General features: G+C 31.4%; 1 protein-coding gene across 1 annotated transcript; it reads right to left on the bottom strand.

Annotated features, from left to right (window-relative positions):
• Positions 1-357: 357 nt before the first annotated feature.
• On the bottom strand, positions 358-25,588 carry LOC130903049 (titin-like). The gene is made up of 10 exons (XM_057815315.1): positions 25,194-25,588; positions 24,589-24,762; positions 24,111-24,203; positions 23,895-24,029; positions 13,619-23,825; positions 12,704-13,281; positions 12,182-12,422; positions 7,444-7,718; positions 5,066-6,184; positions 358-847 (listed from the first exon to the last, which is right to left on the bottom strand). The coding sequence occupies exons 1-10, from the start codon at positions 25,371-25,373 to the stop codon at positions 437-439; spliced, it is 13,413 nt and encodes a 4,470-aa protein (XP_057671298.1). The 5' UTR covers positions 25,374-25,588; the 3' UTR covers positions 358-436.
• Between the last annotated feature and the right edge of the window lie 1,800 nt (positions 25,589-27,388).

The following is a 27,388-nucleotide window of genomic DNA, read 5'->3' on the forward strand; positions in this document are numbered from 1 at the left end:
TATCATTTTCATGATTAAATATTGATAGTTTATGATTTTTTTATAATACTATGAATACCCAAAATTCTTTTGACACTGCAGCTGAATTTTAGCATTTATCAAATAGTAGACCAATAATCAGAAAAAAAAATTGTGTGCAGAATGTCCAAGCATTTCTTTTATATCCGTATGTTTGAGAACAATATGAGAACCAAAATATTTTTGGCCAAAAAGTCGTTCTTTGATGCAACGATTATCTATTCTATATTCATTATAGTTAAAATTTGGACTTTTTCAATATTTCCAAAACCTACATAGAGGGAAGGATTCTACATCTACATTTGCTTAATCGTCCGTCTTATCAAATATACATTAAACTGTGTGAAAAATCATATAATTTATTAATAGTGTATAAAATAGTCATTCACTGTAACACAACACATTCTGTATTAGATTTCTAAGCTTCACTTGTCGAGTTCAACGAATCTTCTTTTTCTTCCAATGTTTTCATCAGACAAATATTATTCTCTTTTAGATTCTTGAGATTTTTTATAAGATTATCGTTTTCTTTCTTCAAGTCCATGATATGTTGTATCAATCTTTGATTTTCATTTCCGATGTTTCTAAGACAGTCCTCCAACTTCTCGTTTTTTGCTTTAAAATTATTTAATTTAAGAGTTAAAGTATTAATGTCTGATTCTAGGTTACTGGTTTTACTTTTGTGTTCTAGTGTTTGAGAATTAAGGTCATTGACAGAATCTTCAAGTATAGTTACTAAAAAACTTAATTTTTCATGGGTAGAAGTTATCAAACTATCTTTCTTCTCAATTTCTATTCTCATTTGGTTTGCATATTTCTTGAACTTCTCCTAATAAAAAATACAAACAATTCATTTAACACAACAGTGGAAAATATGTAGTATGTAAGTCAAATAAATTGAATTAACAAATTTACGAATTTAAAAAAGTTGGTTCAAAGCAAGGATGAAATTTTATACAAGCAATTTAACGAACATTTAGGTGATCTTGTGTTTATTGACAATTTGCTTAATGTTTTAAAAATATTTTGGTTTCAATTCAATGTAACGAATAAATGACTACTTTCAACTCTCAGGAACTATTTTGAAAACGTCTGCAAATACTTTAAAACGCTATTTAAAAAATGGAACACAAAAATGGTCACACTGAATTAAAAAATCAATAAATTAATTTTCAACACAAAAGGAAAAGAAATTGAAGAACATATGGAAATTAATACCGGGAATGTTGGGCTTTACAATGGGTGGATAATGATAGTACCAAATAAGATAAATCAGACGCAAAAAGAACTAAGCAGCTGCAAAAAAATAATTCTAGGATTAAATGAAACAAGTTGGTATGGGTCCGGTAAAATCAAACTACAAACTTACTATACTCATCAAAAAAAGACTTAGTCTTAGACAAAGACAAAATAAGATGATCTATAGATTTAGATGCATTATATATATATATATATATATATATATATATATATATATATATATATATATATATATATATATATATATATATATTCAACATTCTAGATGAGAAGTCGGTTAAATTAGCAAATTAGTATTTTTTATACAGCATTATTCTAAATCTAAAAATAACCAACTTATTAACCACTCTAACAAGTAAGCTGTGGATATTTATTTTTTTAACAAATTGGCTGAGATAAAACTCAGGTATAATCTAAATATTTTATTACAGTATAAAAAACGAATACAGACTAGATTAAATGTGCAAAAATATCGCCGTTTTGTTCAATACATTTTCAAGTATTCTTTAGTATATGTAGCGTAGCTTTAAAAATGGTTCTGCCGTCGATGGATACTATAATGTGTCTGATACTACCTTGAAATTCGACCAGATTCGTATATTTTCTTTAATAGACCTCGTTCTTAACATAACCCCAAATGTAAAAGTCTAGGGGAGTTATGTTAGGAGATCTAGGGGGCCAACGTCTAGGACTATTTGTAGTAATTCACTTATCTTGGAAAAATATTGCCAACAATATTCTGATTTCGCGTACCTGATCGAAAAATTTTCTTCGTCGGTCCATGTGCCAAAACATTTACTTCTAATTGTTCGCTTATTATGAATTGTTTCTTAGTTCTCACCTTTACAAAACAGTTTCGTTATTTCTGAATTTTCTATTCAACTTAAGAAAATATCTTCTGTCTGGCTGATCACGTTCGGGATACATTTAATCATATCGTTCGAATGCTTGAAAACTATTTTTTCTATAAATAATATAAGCTTCTAACATATAGCATTTCTGTAACTGTGTAAACACCATTTTACAAACATAGTTTTAGATCTTAATCCACATAGACTAATACAAATTACATGTTCTTTGGCAGCAGTGTAATCCTCTGATGCATGAAATGATGTTTTTTGTTTGACGAACACCGCCAACTTGTCAAAAGAATCGATAGCCAACTTGTTAGAAAGATGAATATGCTAATATGTTGGTTATTTTTAAATTTACACTGATGTTGTATAAGAGCTTTTATATTCTGTGAATAATTTGGAGAAGTTTGAGCCAAAAATATACAGGGTGTTCTATTAAAAAATATTCTATTTTCCGATTTACTTGACAACGGTATAAGCAATTGTTTTTCCGTTTTCCGTTTTTAAATTGATTGTAGTATCTGTTTATCTTTCTCTTGAATGTTATTCATCATTTTTTACGGTTAATTATTTTCTTTCAATGCAGATTTCAATTTTTGAATATCCAAGCATCCAAATTACGGATCTGATAGTTGGATAGATCTATCAGCTAAACTTATTATCACTGATCTTTTTTGTGACATAGGATGACAATATCATATTTTGATAAAGACTCAAAGAAAATTCGAAGCGTCAAAATTTATCTTTCTTTTAAAAATTATCAAAAAAACTAATTTTGAAACAGAAGAGACCTAAAATCAAGAACATTTAGATGCATAAATATATCAAAAGGTCTAAGAAACAAGAAATTATATATATATATATATATATATATATATATATATATATATATATATATATATATATATATATATATTTAATAATTTTAAAACAGGTCTCTTCTGTTTTAAAATTATTTTTTATGATTTTTAAAAATTATTTCTGAACATTTGATAGCTATGTAGTTTTATAGGATATAATAGACAAATCACGAGAGATATATTTTGGCTCCTCAAGAAATACGATGGAAGGGAGAAGAACAAATAAATAAAGGAAAATATGTTCTGTTTTATGACGGAGAAAGAAAAACGGGTTTTATGATAAGCAAAATAATTCTAAGAAATGTACTAAATTATAAGTGAGAGAATACCACACAATAAAAAATGGTGTAGAAAATAGCAATAAATAATATCTACGCATCAACAGAGGAACAGAGGAAGCAAAAGACGAAGATAAAGATGAATGCTATGAAAAACTCGTTAAGGTATTTAAGAATCTTACAAGACATGATACATTAATAGTTTTTGGAAAATGACCGCAAAACATAAAAACAAGACTAATAAGTACTAAGTTGTGTGGCTGAAAAGCACACCTTACACGAAACAACTTACGATAATCTGAGTTGACCATCAATTAGTGATAATTAAATATTAAATATAGAATGGTAAATATAGTGAACAAGACAATAAAAGGTAGAAAATGGAATTGGAAAAAACTGAAACGAATACGGAAAAGAAATAGAAAAGCAAGGAAAATGTACTATTCATGAACAATGAAACGAGATTGAGAAAAGTGTTATAAATGCAACGCAGGAAGTCATTCATATAGAAGATATGAGAAGCAATAACAAATTGTTTCACCAAGAATATATAATAAAAACTAAAGGGGAAAAAGAAGGTAGGTTGAAATGAAAAAGCAACAAGCATATTATGATAATATATATAATATATAAACAAACTTGGATAATGATAATAAAAATAATGTCAATATATATTTAACGCACTATATCAAATATTAAGAAGAATAAAGGAGTCACTATTTTAAAATATTATTCCCGGAAATAGAAAATGAATACAAAGATGATATAAGCGATAATGGTTCAATACTAGAAAAGAAAAACCGATGGAAGTGGCATGTAATGACAGGATATGGAAAAATTGAAAGTACCCCAAAAGTTGATATGACTATCCTAAATTATAGGGGACCGGTAATGACCACCTGAGGAATTTGAAATAAATGCTGAGGTAAGACAAAGTGATGGCCTCTCAGCGGTATTGTTTAACATTGCAATGAAAGGCATAATGAAGGAATATAATATCGAAGGAAGAATCGTTAATGAATCAAAATAAATAATAGCATTTGCTGATGATTTAACTTTAATAGAAAATTAGAAAAAGTATAGAGTAACCTAGAGTAACACTAAAAATAACGTAATAATTAATTAGCAGAAATCAATAGCGGTATTCCAGCAGAGCTAATGAAGTAACACACATATCTTTCAACAGCAATACTTCACTCACTCCTGATAAAAATCTGGAATGATGAGAGTAGTCCGAAAGACTAGAATAATTGTAAAAACTGTCATTCGGTACGAGATGGAGTAAGCTCATAATTATTTTGGAATTTCACTAAAAGACAAACTGCCCAATAATGAAGCTGTATTCAAAAGTGGTAACTCTTGCATTGATCATATTAGGCCAGGGAAAATAATAATGGTACAAAATGAAGCTATCTGCCGCCAACTTTGTTTAACATTGTAATAGATTAGATAAAGAGGCAAACAGAAAAAAATGAAAACCAGGAAGACTATGAATTCACGGATGACATATGTCTGTTAACAACAAATAGAAATGAAACATTTTTACTATTTAGGCAGCATAATAAATACAAAAGTGATACTTAAACTGACATCAAATCTGTTTCATACCAATGTAAAACGTTCAAAATTCGTTGAGAACTATATGTTGCTGTTGCTGTGTGATTTGTCAAATATTAAAGCTGGCACTAATACTTCAAAATTACACAAATACATTCCTTGAATATTGCCTTTGTGGATTTTATATTAATATTCTAAGTTTGTACTGATAATGATAGTATTAAAATGTTAATCTTACTTGTTCCTCATCCCTTGCTTTAGATAATGTATTTATATAATGAACCAATCTCTTTTTTTCATTTTCTTGATCTTCTAAGCAAGCTTCCAAATCTTCTAACCGAATTTCTAAGGAATTTCGCTCTATTTCTACATATTTTGTTCTATCTAGTTGATCTCTCAATAAATCACATTCATGTTCCAATCCAATCAGAGTTTCATATTTTGATTTGAATATATCACGCTCAGCTTTCAATGCTTCCAAACATTGAATTTGTTTCCTCATTTTCTCAACATCTTCTAACTTCCTTATCATTTCCTCAAGACTGTACTTCAGATGATCACGTTCTACCCTTAATCTTTCTTTGTCTTCACATAAGGATTTGAGATTTGTTATTTTCTGTTCCATGCAAACAATTTTGGATTCTAAAATCTCTCTTTCCGCTTTTCTGTTGAATTCTTCTCCTTCGACAATAGACAATTTCCGTTTTAATTGATTCAATTCTATTTCCAAAAAATTTTTCTCTCTTCTCATTTTTAAAACACAATTCTCCAGTTCATCCACTATAGCTGCTTTCTTTTTTAAATTATGAATTTCTTGATCTAGAATACCCAGTTGTTCTACTTTTTGACTTAGTCTTTCTCGATCTATCAAGACTTCCTCTAGAAGTAGAGATCTTTGCCTGAGCACTTCAACATCGTTGAGTGAGTAGGTGTACAAACAAAGTTCTTTTTCTAAATTGCGAACTTTTTCTCTTAGCTGTTTCTCTTCATTGGTGGCTTCAATTTTGAGTTTGAGTTCTTCTATTAACTTTGGAGTGACTGGAAAGCATCCTAATTTGGAGAATGAGTCTTCATAAAAAAATATTTGCTCCTTCAGTTTGTCATTTTCTCTTTGTATGATTGACAGTTGTGAGCAATATTTTTTCATTACCTCTACTTCCTTTCTTATTATTCTAACCCGCAATTCAGGTGTAATGTCTTGATTGCGCATCTGTTTGATATTCTGGTCCAATTGTTTGATTTCATTGTCCATTAGTAAGATTTCTAGGTTTTGGGGTAAATTAGAAGGACCTGCTTTTTCGGCATCGTCTTTGGAAGCAGCCTCTACATAGCAAAGTTTTTGTTCTTCATAACTTTCCTAAAATCAGAAGACGATAGTAAAATATCTGTGTTGAATAAAGCAAATACTAGGATTTGTGAACAGAAGGTAATCACAGGGAATCAAATAAGGTAAATGTTGCGATAGAGGCAATAAATTAAAACGCTAATTTTTCTGCAGCAGGTCCTTATAGTACTATAAAAGTATAATCAATCTGAAGTGCAAGTGGAGATAGGTTAGTATATTAAAAACAAATGTGATTGCAAAACTTCACAATTCAAAAAGAGGACTACTAGATGTCTGAGGTAATAATGAAAAATGAAAAATTCTTAATTTCATAATTCACAATGTCAGATGCCGAAATAGAGGAATTACAGGAAGTAGTGATTGATATTTAGATGGAGAAAATGATATTTGGTATATATGTTATATTTTTGGATCAGCTAAATTAATTTTTAATGTTTACACCTTTAAATGATGCCATTTTGGTCAGGAACAATTGTCGTTAACAATCTAAATATAGGTGATCTAGATACTTTGATATAACATCAATCATAAATAGTTAATTTTAATACCAAGCATGTGAGTTCCATTGAGCATTAGAAAATATTGTGTATTTTACTCCAATTTAGATTGATTCAAGTCTCATTTTAAATTGTTACGTGGTTTTTAGCATGAAAACTAAAAAATGTAAGTAAATTTAGAGAATCCCACGAATGATATTTTATAAATTCCAAATTAGTATTGGATGAGCTTAGTATTTCTCAACTTTCCGATTCTTTCCTAAAATATATTAAAAGTTGAGGTGCCAAATGGGGGTGAGGATAATGATTCATCAATACGTTTTCCAAATAATCTCGCATATTCCAAAAGATTCCTCTCTTAATTTAATAAGTACTATTTTATGTCTGCACACTTTCTTTTGAAATTATTTAGATCAGTTTTGGTTCATTACATCCGTTAAGAATGGTCAATTGGATAGATTTAAAAATAAGTTGTTAAATGTAAGAAAACTTAATGATTTAAGGCATATTTGTCAGATGGTAGTAGCTGTTGAATACATTAACTGTGAACGATATTTTGAAAATTAACCTTCACTTCGTAAAAAAGTTTATCCATTCGCATTCTCAACGCAATACAGGACAGTGATATTCCTGTGATTCCTTTGGAATGGAATTTTATCATTATCATTTATTTATGAGAATTACATTCTAATTTGTTTAAAAAAACCTTGTGGCTACCTCTCTATAGAACATACACTGTTTCCTAATAATTATAGAAGTATGATTAAAACTTACCACTAGATTATTCCTCAATGCAATTATTTCAGTATCTTTAGGAATAACTAAAGCATATAAATTTTCTTTAGAACCTATTGTCGTGCAATTTAAAATAAGTCTACCCATTTCTTGTTTTGACTGACTTTTTATATTAATTCTTCTTTTCTTAATATTTTGTTTTTTATTGCCATTGTTCAAGCTTCCTCTTCGTCTACAGCTTTTTCTGCCGATTTTACCAAAGTTACACCTTTCTTCCTTTTTTTTCATCAATTGATACTGTTTTGAATGTTGTGCTATCAAAAAATAATAAGTAGAAAATTTAGAACGTTTTATTTTGAAAGAGCCAGATTTTTCTGATCGACTTTTGTTTATTGGAAATTGTCTTAAAACAGATTTAATCTTCTGCATTAACCTTAACTTAAACTTTTTTTTATGAGATAAACTCGATTCAGGAATTTCCAGTCCTGAAATTATGGTTTCAGTTATTTTACTCATTTTTGTATGTATATGTGTACTTTGTGCTGGGAGCATTTTTAAAACTTGAGATGATTTTGGAGTTTGATCCACTGCATCTTCAAATAGCTTATCTATAAAAATAAGAGTCTTTCAAGCAACGTGTTGAAATAAATGACAATAAAAGTAATTCAAATGTTACTTATATCTTATTTGATAATATAGTTAATAGTAGGGTATTGATTCTCATTTATCCCGTTGTTTCCATAATTACATCTGAAAGGAAAAGGATGTTGGAAATAGTAACAAAAGTTCACGAGCCGCGTGGCGACATCTATATTCATTTATTGTAACACAATGGATGTATTGTCTTCCTTCGTTTTCTTTCTTTTTTGGTAGTCAGTTAATAAACACATTCAATAGCGTCAACACGTTGTTTGTTTTTCAGTACCCTTTTTTCAACGTTTTACCTAAAACTAAATTAGTTATCTGCTCAAATAAATTAGTAATAACAATAGTTTATGGGCCCAGATCGTTTCCAACGCGAAGTTTCGGGTATTCAGTAGTTCGGGAAGTGGAGAAAAACAGTTTTTATTTGCGTATCGCGGGCGTTTGTATTTCGCGGAAAAGATGGCAGTCAACTATTTGACGAGTGTGCCGAGGCTTTTAGGTCGCGAGAACTATGATGAATGGGCATTCGCAGTTGAGAATGTGTTTGTGCTCGAAGGCTTAAGCAAATGCCTTGACGATAAGGAAACCGATACAACCACCATTGCCAAAGCAAAAGCTAAGTTAGTTTTAACCATAGACCCAAGTTTATTTTCTCATGTGAAGGATGCAAAAACTGCCCAAGAAGTATGGACAAATCTCAAAAAGTTGTACGAAGAATTGGACTTCTGCGTTTGCTGATTTCTGCGAGACTTGAAAATCACGACAGTATGGAGTCTTATATAAACCAGATTGTCGAAACGTCTCAAAAATTACGTCGTACCGGATTTAGCATAGATGAAGAGTGGGTGGGGTCGTTGCTGTTGGCAGGTCTTCCTGAAAAATACGCCCCTATTTTTATGGCTGTGGAGCACTCCGGAATCTCTATCACTACAAATTCCATCAAAACTAAACTGCTTGACATGCAAACAGATACCTAAAACAATGGTAACAACGGTCCGTTTGCGGCTAACAGGAATTTCAAACCAGGTTTCCGCAAGCAGTTCAGAGGGGGCGCCGGCAGAGCTAATTTCAAATGTAAATCAGCTGGTTCTGTCAGAGGTAGCCATTTTGGAATGTCAAATAGAGAACGTCAATCGAGTACAGCAATAGCTGATTCTAGTGACAACAAAAGGGATTTCAATAACATTGTATGTTTCAAATGCAAAAAGAATGGACATTTTATGTCAAAATGCCCCAATACTAATAGATCTGAAGGTGGATTCAGTGCTGTGTTTACTACAGGAGATTTCAAAGACACCGACTGGTATGTTGATAGTGACGCCAGTGTGCATTTGACAGCATTTAAACAATGGCTAAAAGATCAAAGGAATCCAGATTTGCCTGAGATTGTGATGGCTAAGAAATCTAAAATTAATGTGGAATGTGCTGGTGATATTGAAATTAACACAGTCACAGATAGAGCACACAAAATATTGTTAAAAGGAGTCCAATATGTCCCAGGTTTGATCACAAATTTGTTATCTGTGTGTCAATTAATTAGAAACGGAAACAAGGTATGTATTCATAATAATGGATGTGATATTTTCAATCAAAATGATGTTTTAGTGGCAACAGCTAGTCTGAACAACAATGTTTATAAACTGGATGTTTGTAAAGACAATAGCCATACGCCTCAGCAAAATGGAATGGCTGAGCGTTTCAATCGCACAATTGTTGAAAAAGCAGAATGTATGCTATTTGATGAAGATCTGAGTAAATGTTTATGGGCTGAAGCTTGTAATACAGCCCGTTACCTGAAAAATCGTTCAGCATGTTCAAAACTCCCAAAAACTCCATATGAAATGTGGACAGGTATCAAACCCAAAGTCAATCACCTTCGTATTTATGGCAGTGTGGCTATGGTTCATGTTCCTAAGATCCATAGGAACAAGTGGGATCAGAAATCAATCAGACATATTCTTATTGGCTACGATGAAATAACAAAGGGATATAGATGCTTTAACCCCGCAACAAGAAAGGTGATAGTCAGTCGTGACGTGACTATTATGGAGAAACAGCATACACAATTACCTGTCACGGAGTGCCACACACTTCAAGAAGTCCCGAGTGAGAATTCCTGTTCAGTGGGAGAAAGTGACAACCACGGCTCTGATAATGACAGTGACTATGTTCTAGCTGAGCCTTCCAATGAGCCAACTGCACTGGAAGCACCAAGAAGATCTCAAAGAGAACCGAATAAGAAAGCCTTTGATGAATACATAACATATTTCAATGGTGCTAGTACAAGTGAAAAAGCACAGGATAGCGTAGATGTTCCAAGGAACATAGAGGAAGCACTTTCAAGGCCAGATAAGCATGAATGGGAGCAGGCCATGTTAGAAGAGATTCATTAATTCAATGAGAATGAAACATGGGAGCTCGTCGATCCACCAGAAACGGGAACAGTTGTGAAGTGTAAGTGGGTGTACAAAGTGAAAAGTGACAGTGACAATAAAAATAGGTATAGGGCTCGACTGGTAGCAAAAGGGTACACACAGAAAGAGGGCGTTGATTATTTCGAAACCTTTGCTCCAGTAGTGAGACACTCAACTTTTAGACTGTTGATAGCATTAGCCGTTAAGTTAGATTTAAAAATATTACATTTAGATGTTAAGACAGCCTTTTTAAATGGGTTTTTAAAAGAAACTGTATTCATGTAACAACCAGAGGGTTTTGTTTCAAAAAATATTGAAAATAAAGTATACCTGTTAAAAAAGGCTGTGTATGGATTAAAGCAATCTAGCCGTGTATGGAATGAAAAAGTTGATGAGGTTTTGTCAAATGTTGGATATAAAAAATCCAAATTTGAACCGTGCTTGTATATAAAAAGGAATGAAGAGAATCAACTTACAATAGTTGCACTATATGTGGATGATTTTTTTGTCTTTTCTGCTGATTCCAATGAAATAAGTTTTATTGAGGGTCATTTAAATAACCATTTCAATATAAAAAATCTTGGAGGCTAAATAATGTTTAGGAGTTAGAATTAACCGCGATAATGTAGAAAATTATGTAACTTTAGACAAGAAACTTTATATAAGAGACTTATTAAAACGTTTTGGAATGTTAGAAAGTAAGGCAGTTAGTACTCCTCTTGATAATAGTGGCAACTTGAGTAATGTTGAGGGTGAGACTTGTGATCCGAAGATTCCTTACCAGGAACTTATCGGAAGCTTAATGTACTTAGCTGTAATGACTCGTCCTGACATATCTCATGCTGTTAGTCTATTAAGTCAGTATAATAACTCTTATACAAAGTTACATTGGCAATATACAAAACGTATACTTAGGTATTTGAAAGGAACTGCAGATTTTTCCATGAAATTTAGTAAAAATAATTCAAAATTAACAGGATTCACAGATGCTGACTGGGGGGCAGACAAGAAGGACAGGAAGTCTTTCACAGGCTATGTATTCAAACTTTCTAGGGGTCCCGTTTCATGGAAAAGCTGCAAGCTGCGGACAGTTGCTTTATCGACAAATGAAGCTGAGTATATGGCCTTAATCAAGGCAGCTAAAGTAGCCATATACTTAAGAAATCTTTTGTTTGAGATTACAGGAGAATTGGATTGCATTAATATATTTAATGACAATCAAAGTGCTCAAAAACTGGCATGCAATCCAGTTTTTCATGATAAATCAAAACACATTGATATCAGGTAAGAGATGCCTTATCAGAAGGTAAAATTAATATAAAATATGTGTCAAGTGATGAAATTGTGGCTGATATATTAACTAAACCATTGCAAAGTAACAAAAATTGCAAATTTGTAAATTATTTAGGTTTAGTAAATTGTATATGATTTGTTTTTCATTAGATTATTATAGTTTGTGAACTTTCGTTAAGTGGGAATGTTGGAAATAGTAACAAAAGTTCACGAGCCGCGTGGCGACATCTATGTTCATTTATTGTAACACAATGAATGTATTGTCTTCCTTTGTTTTCTTTCTTTTTTGGTAGTCAGTTAATAAACACATTCAATAGCGTCAACACGTTGTTTGTTTTTCAGTACCCTTTTTTCAACGTTTTACCCAAAACTAAATTAGTTATCTGCTCAAATAAATTAGTAATAACAATAAAGGAAATATTCACCTTTATCTGTTTCAGAAGATTTTTGTTGTACTTTTTCATCCCCCTTAATTTGATTGCATATATTTTTGCAATTGTATGTTTCCATGCCTTCCACAATTCCTTTGGATTTTATGCTTTCTTTATCGTCTCTGGCCTTTTTGTTACCAACTTGCATTTCACAGGTACTTCTTTTGATCTTAAGAATATTAGTTGATACATCTGTAGCATTTGGTTGGTCTCTTGTAATTTTTAATACGTTATCCTAGAATATTGAATGCAAAGTTATGTGGTTTTCAAAAACATATCTATCCCTTTTTAAAAACACACAAAATACACAATATAATCATATAAAAGAGATTATAAAATTTATAGGCTATTTTAGAAACGAAAAAATTACAAATTCGAAAAGAGAAATAGTAAATCTTTTATCGTGTTATTTGTATACCTCGTTATATTTTGAAAAAGAAAAGTGGATAAAAAAGAAGGGATTTTCCAGAAGTAAATAAAATAGACTTTGAAAAGTTAAGACAAATATGTACTTACATTTTTCAACTGAGTAAGTTTTATTTTGTCAATATTCTGAACAAGAGACTGAATATTGTTTATATACATATCTGTATCTAAATCAGTCTGTACACTTTCTCCATCATTCAATAAAATTGCTACTTCTTGAGCAATAACTGACTGACAGTTATCCCCTGTAGATGTAATTGCTTTAACTTCAGAACTAACATTTTCTTTATCTTTTGTTGAAAATTTTGATATAAAAGTTTGTTCTTTAACCGTTTCTTCCTCCTCGTCTGCGCCATCTTTGTTCTCGTCTTTCACTTTCCTTTGACATTTTGATATGTGTTCTCTAAAGTCGTCGTCAGTTTCTGTCTCTTCTATTTTAGCTTTTAACTCGGTTTCTTCATCGGTTTTAGATATATCGTCAATACTAATAGATAAAGATGGTGTAGAGAATTTATAGTAAAGAATTATATCATTTCTGAAATTTTCTTCTTCACTCTTGATCCTCGAATTGGTGTTTGAAAAATGTGGTGGTGTTGATTCACTGGAAATGTTTGTTATACTGATTGATGATAGTTGGGATACGATTCTTGAACGAGTCGAACTATTATCTGAAATATTTGAATTATATTACAAAAACAGAAGAAACTTGATAGAACTAGACAAGAACAGAAATCAAACAAATTGAGGTGGCAACTACAATTGCGAAAAAAAAGCATTTGGAGTCTTTCTGTGATAGATGAAAGTGCTCCAGTTGCAATGCCTTTCTAGATTAGGTTCAAAAAAGGTTTATATATCAGCTATAGTAAACCACACCTCCTTATTAGCTTATTTACAGAGCATTGCAGTCTCAGGAAGCACCTGATAAGGAATAGTTCTAATAGACGTTGCATCTATTTGGAATATATTCTTTATTCGATATAGCATAAATTTTGTAAAAAGAATTACCTGTAAAATGTTGTTCGAGTCCTTCACTTAACACATAGGATCCGGGATAGTCTGTTTGAAATATTGATGTCAAAGAATTCTCATCTTCTTGTGTTTCTTCTATGCTTGGCTCCAGGTATTGAGGTGAGTAACCTCTGGGTATCAATGAATTCAGATTAAGAATTTTATCAGGTAGAATTACAAAAAAACCAGATCTTGCTACTACGGATGCTTTATCTTTGAATTTTTGTACATCAATAGACCATTGTTCAAAGGGTAAATGATATTTGTTAAGTGAGAAGTAGGTTATTTTAGTAGTATAATGCATTAGTTCTCTACAAGGGCATATTGGAAGTTTCTTAGCTGGTTTCACATCGTGAATATTAGAGAATTCATCACTTCCTCTCGATGTAGTTTGTGTATATATGTTTGCTTGACTTATTAGTGGACATTTTTTATTTGATTGAAGGCATATACATGATGAAATGCTACAACCACATTGAGAAAATTCATTGCATCTATGTGCTTGTACTTGTTTTGACTGCCAGGCACAGGTTGCCGTACATATATTTTCAATAAATGAAGGTTGTTCAGGTACTTCTCTTACTTCAGCTTTAATTTTAATACAAGTGCTTATTATTGGAGGAATATCTTCGTTGTATGGTATTCGTTTCATTTTGATTATATCGCTAGTAGGCATAGCACATGGTGCAACACATTTATTATTTTTAATAAACGTCAATTCCAATACACCTTTGTCTCCACAAAACATTTTCGTAATTTCAGCATCTAAAATTTCTCCAGTTTTATCTTTTATATCAGTTTCTTCAATTCCATCAACTACAGCTCCTTTCATTTCCTTTGTATCAACAACCTTGACATTTAAGATCTCAGAGCAATCAACTTCTTTCTTCTTCTCTACTGCTTTCATGATGTCTTCATTAAGCTGAATCGTTTCAATCGAATCTTTTGTCACACTTTTTGCATTCTCAGGAGCAATTTCTTCTTTTACAATTGGTGAGCCATCTCTAACAAATTCTTCAGTTTTTATTTTTCCTGCTTGTTTATTGAATATCTGTTTTATAGAATCTTTCTCATTTAAAACGCCACTTTTCTTGATACTACTCTGTTTCTCTAATATCTCAGACTCTTCGTGATTTGAATTTTCCTTTCCTTTTTCCGATAATATAAACATAATTTTATCTTTGGATGTTAATTGTCTTCCCGATCCCGTATTTTTTTTTATAGTTTCCAAGTATTCTCTTTTAACATCTAATTCGTGCGATATTACAGGAATAGTCAAATCTTCTGTTTGAGAATATTTTGATTGGTTTTTATTTGTTGATTTTGCTTCTCTAATACCTCTCGATTCTTCTGATATTATTACTATATTTTTTTCCTCGTTTGATTCCTTTTTTTTAACATCTATATGTCGATACTTCTCTCCAGGTATTTTAGATTTAGTTTCTTCCTTGGGAATAATTACAGAAGGCAAAGTATCTTGTGAAATTGTTATTTCATCAAAGTTTGGTAATATGACATCAACATCCTCTACCATTGGTAACTGGGATATTGAAATCTTTTCTTGAGATAATTTTGATTGAGGCAGTTGCTTCAATAACAAAAACGATTTTTCGGTTGCTGCAAGTTCTTTCTTCTCCTGAATATGTTCTTTATCAAGGGCATCAAAATATATTTCTTCTTCTAATTGGATGGCATCAAATTCACAACTTTCAGGATTAACCTGTTGTTTGAATAATTTTTTTTTTACTTTCTCTAAACCTTTAAGATTAGTTTGTTGTTTAGAAGAAAGTTTATTTCCTATACAAATCGCTCCACATGATTCTTTAAATAAAGGTGAAGCATTGGATTTAGTTTTATATTCCAATGATTCTTGGAATTGTTCAGATAACGTTGATGAGCAAAGATTAGGACATATATTTTCACAAGAAAAGAAATTTTTCATAATTTCTAAAGCCTTTTCTGAGTGGTCTTCGTCGATCATATCAGTAACATTGGGTTTTATTATATTTTCAGGTACCGAAGCTTTGTCATGTACTTCATTTTTCCCAGAACATTCACAAGTACTTTGTGTATTTTTTAATTTATCAACATTTTTTGATGCTTTCGCTTCAATTTCAACCTCTAGATTATTTTCTGACGTCTTAACAACTCTAGATGTAACATCATCAAATAATGGGATATTAATATTTATAGTAGTTATTGTTTTCTTCTGCTCTTCCAAGCGTATTGATTTACACAGTTGGGGGGAGGTCTTTTGGGAATAAAATGCATTCGAATTATATCCAGGGGACATTTTTTTGCACATTTTTATATGTTTTCCTTTTTTACCGATTTGAATGTCAATATCTATTTGGGTATTCTTAAAGGTAGATTCATTTTTAGATAATAGGCATTTTTTGTGTTCACTTTTTGAGCTATCAATAATAAAAATTTGTTCCTCTAGTTTTTCGTCTGTGTTACATGCTGTGTGACATTTATCTATTGATTGATAGCTTAAAACCTTTGCTTGTGTTTTATTATGTTTACAGATTTCGTGTGTTCTAATCTTAGTACATCTGTTGATAATCGGTTCTGTATCCATTTTTCCATATCTTACTGATTTCTTTAATTGTTCGTCTTCGTTACATGGAGCATTGCATTTTATTTTCGGTGTTTTCTTGAGGTCTCTTTCTCCTCTTTGCCTCATTTTATCAGATCTAATAATAATTGGTTCTGTGTCAATTTTTTCATACCTTTCTGGTAATTTTTCGACATGTTGGTCGGTATTATATGAAGCATTGCATTTTTTTGATCGTGCTTTGGGTGGATCACTTTTATCTTTCGATTTCAGTTGTTCAAATCCGGTAATTGGTTCTTTAACAAATTTTCCATACATTTTTGGTGCTTTCTTAAATTGTCGATCATTATTACACGGCGCAACACATTTTTTTTGTGATGCTTTAAAGTTATCAGTTTCTTTTGATCTTATTTTATCAGGTGTGATAATGATTGGTTCTGTCCCTATTTTTCCACAACTTTTTGGTACTTTCTTGAGTTGTAGATCGGTATTACATGGCGCATTGCATTTGTTTGGAGATAAAATCCTTTCATGTAGAACTTTTGTCAGTTTGGAGCATTTTCGTTTTTCTGCTTTCATATTAATATCTTGATCGTATTTATTAATTGTGTCACAACCCGCATAAGTTTTATTTAGAGAGATAGATTTTTCTAAAAGAGTTTTTTTAAATTCAGGGTGTTTGTAGCGTGAAATTTTTTTCCCAGTTACGCATATTTCTTCTTGGTTAATTGATTTTAAAGATCCTACACAAACACCTTTACAAATAGGTTTCATTCGTAGCCTTTCTTCTTTTAATTTAGCTTCCAATAACTCCGCTTCTTCTAAGGTGAGTTCTTTATCGCCAAACAATTTTTTCTTTAAACTTTCCCTTCGAACTTGTTCATTCAACTTTTCTTGCTGCATTTGATCTTTTTCCAGAGTAATTTTCCTATCTCCAACAAAGTTTTGCTTCAATTCTTCTTTTAGTGAATTATCTGCTTCAGATTTTTTTTCTAATAGTTCTTTTCCAGGAAATAATTGTTTCTTACTGAATATTCTGGTTTTCATGGTGTCGTTGTCAAGAACTTTTTTCATTAAAACTTTTTCTACACCTTCTTCTTCTCCGTAACCAAAAAGGTCTTTGCTTAACGCATCCTTCTGTAAAATTGGTACTTTCAATTGTTCTGGAAATAATTTATTTCCTTCATATAAACTCTGTCCAAGACTTCCTGTTCGAGCTAGTTCTTCTATTTTTTCCTGTTCCGAGATTTTTCCAGCTTGCTCCCTTTCAAACACTTCTTCCAGAAATTTTATTTCTGCTGGAGTCAGTTCTCTGTTTCCAAATAGGTGAGTTTTCAATTCAATTTGTCTTTGCTTCTTATACGCATTTTCTGACATTTCTTCTTCAGGAGTTAATTGTTTGTGCCCAAGCATCATTTTTTTCAAACTATCTTTGTCTCTATTTATGTTCTCATCAAATTTTTCATCTTCTGTTAAATTTATATCACCAAAGAATTTTTGTTCATAAATTTCTTTTTGCAATGGACTTTCTTCGAATTTCTTTTTAAAAATCTGCCCTTTTTCAGGAGAAAAAATTTTCCCCAGCAATTCTTTTTTTCCCAATCCTATCCTTTTATCTTCCGATAATTTGTCTTTCTCGAGATCTTGATCCATCTTTTCTATTTCATCCCCTTCCAGTGTTTCTGCTGTATCTTTGCCTTCTATGATTTTATTCCAGTCAGGCATTTTCTCATCAAACAAACGTCTATTTAAACTATCTCTTTTTTTTATTTCTTCATATTTTTCTAAAAATTGTTCTTCTTCGGTAAATAGTTTTATGTCTCCAAACATTTGCTTTTTTGAAATATCTCTTTTAAGATGATCTTGTTTACCTTCTGCTTCCAACAATTTCTTCTCTTCCAAAGAAATCATTGCTGCTTCTTCCTTTTCTTTTCCTGTCAATTGTTTCATTTTAAGCTCTAATTTCTCCTTATTGACATCAAATTCTTTATTGCCAAACAAAATTTCTTCATTCAGTGAAGTATCTAATAGTTCTTGGTTCTCTTTTGATGACAGTTCTTTTTCCCCAAAAGGACGTTTCTTCAAGTTTTCTTTTTCAAATTCTGCTTTCAACTTATTTTCTTCTTCTGTAATTATTTCCTCATCTTCAAACGTTTCCATTTTTTTATCACCAAGTAATGCTTGTTTATCGTTAAAATCTCTTTCTTGGATCTGCAACTCTTCTGGAACTGCTAGACTGTCATCAAAAGTCTTCGTTTTCAAAGATTCATTTTCTGTCAACTCTTTCATTTGATTCTCCAATACCCTCTCTTTTCCTGCAGTTAACAACTTTCCACTTAATTCAGAATCCTTTTGCTTTTCTCTCTTTAATTTTTCTCCAAGGATTTTCCCTTTATTTGGACTACTTTCTTCAAACAAACTTTTTTTAAAGCTCTCCTTCCATTTTTGTTCATGGAGTTTTCCTTCACTTGGATATGATTCACTATCTCTCAGAATATTCTTTTTCACAGCACCTTGTTCCATTTTTGAAAGGTTTGCCGAATTGTTTTGCACATGAGATATAGAAGGCATTTTTGACATCCCTTTCATCTTTTGATCTGATACGCGTTTTTCCAGAGGAGTGAGTTCCTTTCTTAAAATATCTTCACTATATTGAACTTCTCTCATCTTTGCATTTAATATTTTTTCTTCCTCGGGACTAAGTATTCTATTACCAAATAAAGTATTTTTTAAAATGTCCCTTTTTGCTTTTTCCTCTTTTAGTTTAATTTCTAATGCTTTTTCTCCTTGTGGTTTTGATTCTTTTTCAAGAAAAGAAAATTTCAAGTTTTCTTCTTGTTTTATTTTCGTAGCATCTAATATTTCTTGTCCCTTTGGGGTGTGCTCTTTATCTCCAAACTTTTTTCTTCTTACACTTTCGCTGAGAGCTTTTTCTTTACGTTTTTCATCCTGCAATTCTTTCAATAGTTCCGAGTCCTCACCATGTTCTTTTCCAGAAACAATCTTTTTGACTTGCTGGACTTTCAATACATCATCCGATCTTTTCTTTTCTTCATAGCTTAATTCTTTCTTGTCTGCAGGAACTTTCAATTTATCCTCCAAATGTTTTTTTTCCTCATCAGAAGAAACATTTACTTGCACCTTTCGCTGTTCTTTCCCAATCGGAGCTATTATTGATTTATCAAGTTTTGCATTTTCTTTTTGAGCCTGTTCTTCTCTTAGTTTCAGATCCAATATAGTGGCCTGTTCAGGTGTTAATTTCCTACCGCCAAACATTTTCTCTTTCAGCTCTTCTCTCTCGGCTATTTTTTCTGTTAACTGACCTTTCAACGTTTTTTCCTCAGATAGGGGCATTTTTTTTTCACCAAATATCAATGTTTTTTCCATTTCTTCATTTGGTATTAATTGTTTATAGTCATTTAATGACTTTTTTATGTCCTCCCTTTTTTCCTCGTCTTTTCTTAAACTCTTTTTCTCTCCAAAACTTCTCAGTTTTACGGCATTTTCCTTTTCCAGTTGTTCATCCAACATCTGCTCTTCTTTTGCTGTTAGTTTTCTATCGTTCAATATTGTTATTTTCGGTTCATCTTTTGAAAGTTTATCTGATCCATGTAATATCAGTTCTGAAGTTGGCAATTTCATAACTTTTTTTGCTTTTGATTTATCTTCTATCGTTTTCCCTTCTTCGAGTATGAATTTCTTGTCATCAAAAATTTTCTGTTTCAAATCTTTATCATTTTCCAAAATTTCATCTACAACTAATTTAGCTTTTTGTGGCCACTTGGCTTGATACATCTCTTCTGAATTTTTTACTTTCTCCGAAATCTTTTCTTTCCCTCCAAAAATTTTCTGTTTCAATTCATCACTTTCTCTTTTAGTATTGGTAAGTTCTTCATCCCCAAGTGTTCGTTGTTTCAAGGCCACTTTTTGTGCCGACATAAGTGGCTCTTCAGCTTCAACCAACTGTTTCCTGAATTTTTCATTTTCAGCTTTCCCCAACATCTTTTCTTCCCGAGGTGATTGAATTCTATCACCAATCAATTTTCTCTTCAGCCCATCTTTATCTCTTTGTTCTCTGACATCTAGCATTAGGTCTTCTCGAGCATTGTCTATTACTTTCTTTTCTGTTGATGTTATTGCTTCTTCTCCCAAAACTATTTTCTCCAACCGTTCTTTTCTATTCTTATCTTTTCTCAATTTATCATTCAACACTTCTTGATCTTTAGATATTAATTTTTTGCCATCAGTCCTTATTTGTATTAATCCCTCTTTCTCGCCTTCAAATTTACTTTCTAGAACTTTATCAGTGACATCTGGTTGCAACCTAGCTCTTTGGTCTTGGTTTTCTCTAAACTTTCCTTTGAAGATATTCTTCTCTAATGGACTCAAGTCTTTATCTTCAAGTATATTTTGTTGTAATGCTTTCTTTTCTCGATCTATTTGTCCATTATATTTTGTCTGTTGCTCAAATAGAAGTTGTTCCTTTTTAGCCTGTTCAGCTAAATGCTCTTTTCCAAGACCTTTTCCCACTTTTAGCATTGAAGCTGGATCACCAGCCGTTTTTCTACTTACTTTATATTGTTCAGGCACCTCTTTTTCTCCAGTAATTATATCCTTTTTAGTGACATGTTTATAATCCAGCACATTTTCTTCTGCAGATTTGATTCTCCTATCATCGACTTCCTTCTTCTTTATTACTTCTTTGTTGGCATCATTGGTTCTGGATTCTTCATCAATACTCTTATCATTTTCTTGTTGGAATCTTTCATCCCCGATCAATTTATCCTTTAGTGGCTCCTCTTCTTGCTCTGTCCCTTGAGGTATTCTCTTATAGCTAAACGTTTTTATTTTTGATTTAGCTTTATCTCCTACATCTACAGTTACATCTTTATCTGTTTCATATTTTTTATTCATTAGCTTCTTTTCTGCTGAAGTTGTTCTATTAGTGTCTAATATTTTCTTTTTTGTAGCTTCCGTACCCTCTCTGCCTCTTTCGTCTTTAGTCTTACTTTTATCAACTAAATCTTTGTCTCTTTGAACTTGTTTTGCTTGGAGCTTTTCCTTTAGTGGCCCTTCTTCTTTATCTTCTTCTAGAGGTATTCTCTTATAGCTGAACATTTCCATTTTTGATTTAGAATTGTCTCCTGAATCTATAGTTATATCTTTATCTTGAACTGTTTCATATTTTTTATTAATCAGCTTCTTTTCTACTGGAGTTGTTCCATTAGTGTCTATTATTTTCTTTTTTGTTATTTCCGTTTCTTGAGGTCCTCCTGACTTCTCTCCAGCTCTATCTTTTATTTTCTCTTTTTTGGCTAGTTCCATGTGATACTTTACATCTACTCCTTTTTTTATCGGCACTTCTGTACTGAAAGGTGTTTTCTCTGCCTTTGCCTTATCTCCTATTGTTATTCTATCTTTCTTCAAATTTTTTTCTTCTAACCCTATTCTACTTTTCCTTCTCCCTGTTTCATCCTCAGGACCATAATCAGTAATGTTTTTTATTTTGATTATATCTCTGTCAGCTTTATCTGCCCTCTTTGGAATATCTTTTATATCTTCTTTCTCTTTTATATCCTTTTTTTCTTTATAACCAGTTAAAGTTTGTTCTTCAGCAACATTCTTTTCTCCAGTGATTATTTCAATTTTATGGACCTGTTCAGGTTTCTCTTCCAACAACTTTTTCCCCATAGATTTTATTCCCCTATCTTCAAGTACTGTTTTCTTCATTGCCCCTTTGTTTGTATCATTGGTCTTGAATTCCTCATCCAAACGTTTCTCTTTTTCTTGAAGAGGTCGTTTATCTACAATCATTTTCAAGTCCTCTTTGTCTCTTTGATCTTTATTCACACCTTTATCAACTAAATGTTTGTCTCTTTGAAGCTGTTCGGCTTTAAATTTTTCCTTTGGATGCTTCTCTGCTTTCTCTTCTTGTCGAGGAATTCTTTGGTTCCCAAACATTTCCATTTTTGATTCAACTTTGTCCCTTTGATCTACAGCAACATCTCTGTCTGCTTGAACTTGTTCTGTTTTACGTTTTTTCCCCAGTATATTCTTTTCCACAGAAGTTATTCTTTGATTTTCTAATATTTTCTTTCTTCTTTCTGCTGTTTCCTCCAGGTCTTCTGATTTATCTTTAGCATCATCTCTTATTTTACTTTTTCTTGCTTGTTCCATGTGATAATTTACATCTACTCCTTTTACTTTTGGCGCTTCTGTATTATTACCAGTTAAAGTTTGTTCTTCTGACCTATCCTTTACACCAGTGATTATTCCAATTTCATGAACCTGTTTCTGTTTCTCTTCCAATACCTTTTCTGTTATAAATTTCATTCCTCTATCATCAACTACTTTTTTCTTTATTGCCTTTTTGTTGGTATCATTGATTCTGAATTCATCATCTGAACGTTTCTCTTTTTCTCCCTGAAATATTTTATCTTGAATCATTTTCAAGTCCCCTTTGTCTCTATGATCTTTAGTCACACCTTTATCAACTAAATATTTGTCTCTTGGAACTTGTTCTGCTTTGACTTTTTCCTTTTGTGACTTCTCTTCGTTTTCTTGCCCTTGGGGCATTCTTTTATAGCCAAACATGTCTTTTTTTGATAAAGATTTGTCTCTTTGATCTATAACTACATCTTTGTCTGATGGAACTTGTTCTGTTTTAAGTTTTTGTTCCAAGAGTTCCTTTTTATCAGAAGCTATTCTTTGATTTTCTAATATTTTCTTTCTTGTTTCTGTTGCTTCCTGCAGGTCTTCTGATTTACCTCTGACATCATCTCTCATTTTCACTTTCCTTGGTTGTTCTTCTCCTTTTTTTATCAGCTCTTCTGTACTGAGAGGTATTTTTTGTGTCTTTGTCTTATTTTCAATAGTTACATTATCTTTCTTCAAAATTTTTTTGTCCAATCCTACTCTACTTCTTTTTTTTCCTGTTTGATAATCCTGACCATAGTCGTCTTTCATTTTTATTGTATCCCTGTCAGCTTCACCTATTCTCCTAGAAGTTTCTATTTCCTTTTCTACAGTCTTTTTTTTTTCAATTCCATTTGAAGTTTGTTCTTCCTCTACACCATATTTATATATTTCATTGTCTAATAATCCATCTTTTGTTTTACTTGTATAAAATATTTTTCCTTCGGTGTGTTTACCTTGGCTTCTAAGATCTCTTTCTCTCAGACGTTTTTTATTCTGATCCTGATCTTCTATGTCACTACTTTTATCTCTTTTCTTTGATTTCGGAGGTTCCTTATGAAGGTTATCTATAGAAACTCTCATATCTTCATCTACCCTTTTCCCTTTTTTTACATCTTTGCTTTTTGAAATAATTTTATTTTCATGGGGTATATATTTCATTAATTTTGAATCTTCATCAATAGTGTCACCTGTAGTTTTTTCAACTCGTTTTCTTTCTTTAAGAGAGATATCTTCATTGCTACTGTCTTCTTCTGTTTCAAATAAAGTCTTTTCTTCTGTTGATATCATCTCTCTTTCAAATATTTTACGTTTTTCATTTGAACTAGTTTTTAGACCTACATTTGTTCTGTAGGGCTCACTTTCTTTGCTACCCCCACTTTTTGGTTGTATTTTATGATCTGTTTTAAGTAAATTATCATCAGACATGGTCACCTCAGAACTTTTATGATGCTAAAATAATTGTTTAAGAATTATATACTGAAATTGTTGAATATTGTATATCAAGTTTTGCTATATTACCTTTGGCTCAGAATGTTTATGGCATGCTACACAAACACAAGTTATTAATGTTTCAGTTCCACCAGAATTCAAATCCTTATCTTCCTTGAATGTTCTTTTTGCCCAATGGGAATAAGCGGTTTCTAATTCTTTTCTCTAGATATGAATATTTTTATTTATTTACTCTCACAAAAGAAATTATATTATTTGACATAAAGCTAATTAATTGGTACCCACCTTACTCTCTGGGAAGTTATGGCATGCAGTACATTCACATACATCCTCATGAAGAGCTGTTAATTCAGAATATGCTGAATTCAGTTCCTTTTTCTAAAGACAAATAAAATAATGGTCATTCTAGTTTCAAGTATTAAGTGAATTTGATATTAACAATGTAGATTATTTCTTGCACTTAATATCAATTTTTTATTACCATTAAAAATTTCAAACATATATTTATTAAAATCTTTATTCATATAAAAAATATTAATGAAATTAAAATATTTGTGTCCTTGCTCTATAAAATTGTGATGAATGTTGAGGCAGGTTAACAATTGAAATTCAAAACTTAAAAGTTCAAGTAGGATGAGGTAACACCTTACTAATGAAACTCTAATTATTTTTAATTGTTAATTCTAATTGTTATATTTTTATTGTTTTAGATGTAAACCATTCAGATTATGAGACATGATAATTTATAAAGTTTAAATATTACCAATTCATTAAGTTTTTTCTTCTGTTGAGGCGCCAAATCCAGCTGAGAGTATAAATAGAGTATCTTTTCTAAATAATTGATCCTTTGTTCCAGCTGTTTTATTCTCTCGTTTTTGAAAGCTGCTATTGATTCGACCAAATATTCCACTGGTATTATTTTTCCTGAATGCAAACCCTACAATTTGAGAATGATGGATACCTTAAATTATTTATAAATAAACTTCTCTTCTGATATAACACACAGTAATGTTGGTATGTGTGTGTGATTGTGAAAATTGTAAGAGCATTATGGTTTGTAGGCACGAATAAGGTTAGAAAATGATCTTAAATAGTTAACTTCTCCATTATTTTATTACTCAGAAATTTCAAAAACCTATTTGCAGAACAATACAGTACAAATTTCTACATGACTTAGAGAAAATTTTCAAATAATTTTTACAATGCCAGATGTTTTTATTAGGGGAATTACTCATTATATAAGTTATTATACACGAAATTTGAACAGGAGCTTTGTTTTGTTACTAAGAAATACCAGAAATATAGGTATTGGAATCGAACCAATGTAAAGTAAATACATTAAATAGTGCGTAAACTTTAAGTACTCACCAGCCTGGGTTTGGATTGATAATCTAAAATATACTGTCTTCTTTCCTCTGTGATATCACTCCAAGCTCTTAAGTCCTGTGCTGATTGATATGTTTTCATGCGCCCTTCCGATCTTACTCGTGTTATTTGTAATTCATTTGGATTCTGAAAAGCCCTTGTCCTTTTGTTAACGTAAGTCATTTTGATGATTTGAATAAAGTCTTTGTTTCAGCTATGAACGTTCAAAATAATGTGAATATAATAATTGTATACATCTCTCTTCAAATTTCTGAAACTTTGTCAGTTAAAATGTCAATACTTAGATTCTTTATTTATCAAGTTGGCAAATACCAATTGCTACAATCACAATATTCCATTAAAATAAAATTAGGTTAGGAGCTGATGTCAAATGGGGTGCATTCCACGAGTTACTCACGACAATCACGTTCACGACTACGATCTTTCCCGTTCCACTCATTCCATAACGTTATAATCGTAAACATAATTGGAATGGCTTTCAAGTCATTTTAAGCGTCGAGATAAATATTAACGAATGGCAAATAGAAAAAAATTAAGCGAAAGCTTTAAGAGGTCAAGTTATAATTTGTAAGTTGAAATTTTTTAGTGGAATGCTTCAACCCACCTCTTGACAAGTATGAATATATTCTGTGAGGGTCGAAAAACAGAAAAAATAAAGTGGAAATTTTAAGGGGTCATGTTTCTCAATGTTCTTGTTCTTCTTGTTCTTTACGTCTCTTCTGTTTTAAAATTAGTTTTTTTAATAATTTTTAAATTAATCAAACAAATTTATATATCATCACCCTTATACTAAAGTCGCGAAAATGTTTATAAGGAGTTTTGAGTTATTGCTAGATAAATGTTCAAACACTATTATTTCCATTGGATTTCGACCATAAATAGCAGATAGCCTATTTACTTCTTAAGTTTTATATGGTCAGATTGTAAACGGCATGCTTGCTGGTTCTATTGGGGTGCTAAGAACTGCTTGGAGGTCGAAGCTCAAGATTCTCCTTATCATCATTCCTGCTCTCCCTCGTTAAAGTTCTTCTAGTCAGGTGCGTATAAATTTTATTTACTGTATATAAATTATCTCATGTTTTATCAGCAATTACTTGTAAAAATTAAAATTGCAGCAACGTCGCCTATAACGATGAGACGTTGAGAGAAGAAAGTTCGAGTTTTTACTAAGAACGAAAAACAAGTCTAGAAATACAGTCCGCTAAACCTATTTCAAAATCTATTTTCTTCCACCTATTAACTATTTGAGTCAGCAATACAAACATAAATCTTGATCTCACGAGCCTAGATAAATCAAATAAAGAAGAAATTACACGGTAAATTGTTAAAAGAACCAACAAATCTTCAGACAGCACGTGTTCGATGGTGCCAAAGTAGTCAACCAACTATACAACGGGCATAAAGGAAGTATTTTTACTAGGTTGATAGGTATATTAGTGAGATAATGGTATTGTTAGAATATTGGATTTTTAAAGGTAGTTGACCATTATATACAATTAAATAGATAATCTTGTGTTTATTCACAATTTGCTTTCTGTTATAAAAATATTTTGGTTTCAATTCAATATAACGAATAAATTACTACTTTTAAGTTTCAAGAACTAAAAGGCACAAAAAGGTTCACACTGATAACTCATAAGTGAAAAATCATTAAAATTCATTGTTAACACAAAAAGTGAAGAAATGAATGAACAATCAGATAAACTGTCTATGAAATTAATATCAGGAATGTTGCGTTTTGGAATGTGAAAATAATGATAGAACCAAGTAACATTATCAGGTACAAGAACTGAGCAGCAGCAAAAAAATAATTCTATGGGTTCGTTAAAATCAAACTACAAGCTTACCTCATCAAAAGAAGACATATTGACAAATCTAAAATAAGAGAAAGTATCAGAATCATGAACTAAATTCAAGCAGAAATTCAGAAACTTGGTAATAGAGAATGTATATGCACCAACAAACCAATAAAACGTCGAAAAATTCTACAAATATCTTCACTATTATACAAATTAGTGAAAACATACAAGAGAGATAAACAAACTATTATGGAAGATTAGAATGCTAAAATAGAAAATATTAACTATAAAAAAGAGCATTTGATGGGTGTCGACTGATACTGAGAAAGAAATGATAATGGTTCAAGACTGATAGACATCTATTCATAAAACTAACTA

The sequence above is a fragment of the Diorhabda carinulata genome, chromosome Y (genome assembly GCF_026250575.1).
Source record: "Diorhabda carinulata isolate Delta chromosome Y, icDioCari1.1, whole genome shotgun sequence".
NCBI lineage: Eukaryota > Metazoa > Arthropoda > Insecta > Coleoptera > Chrysomelidae > Diorhabda > Diorhabda carinulata.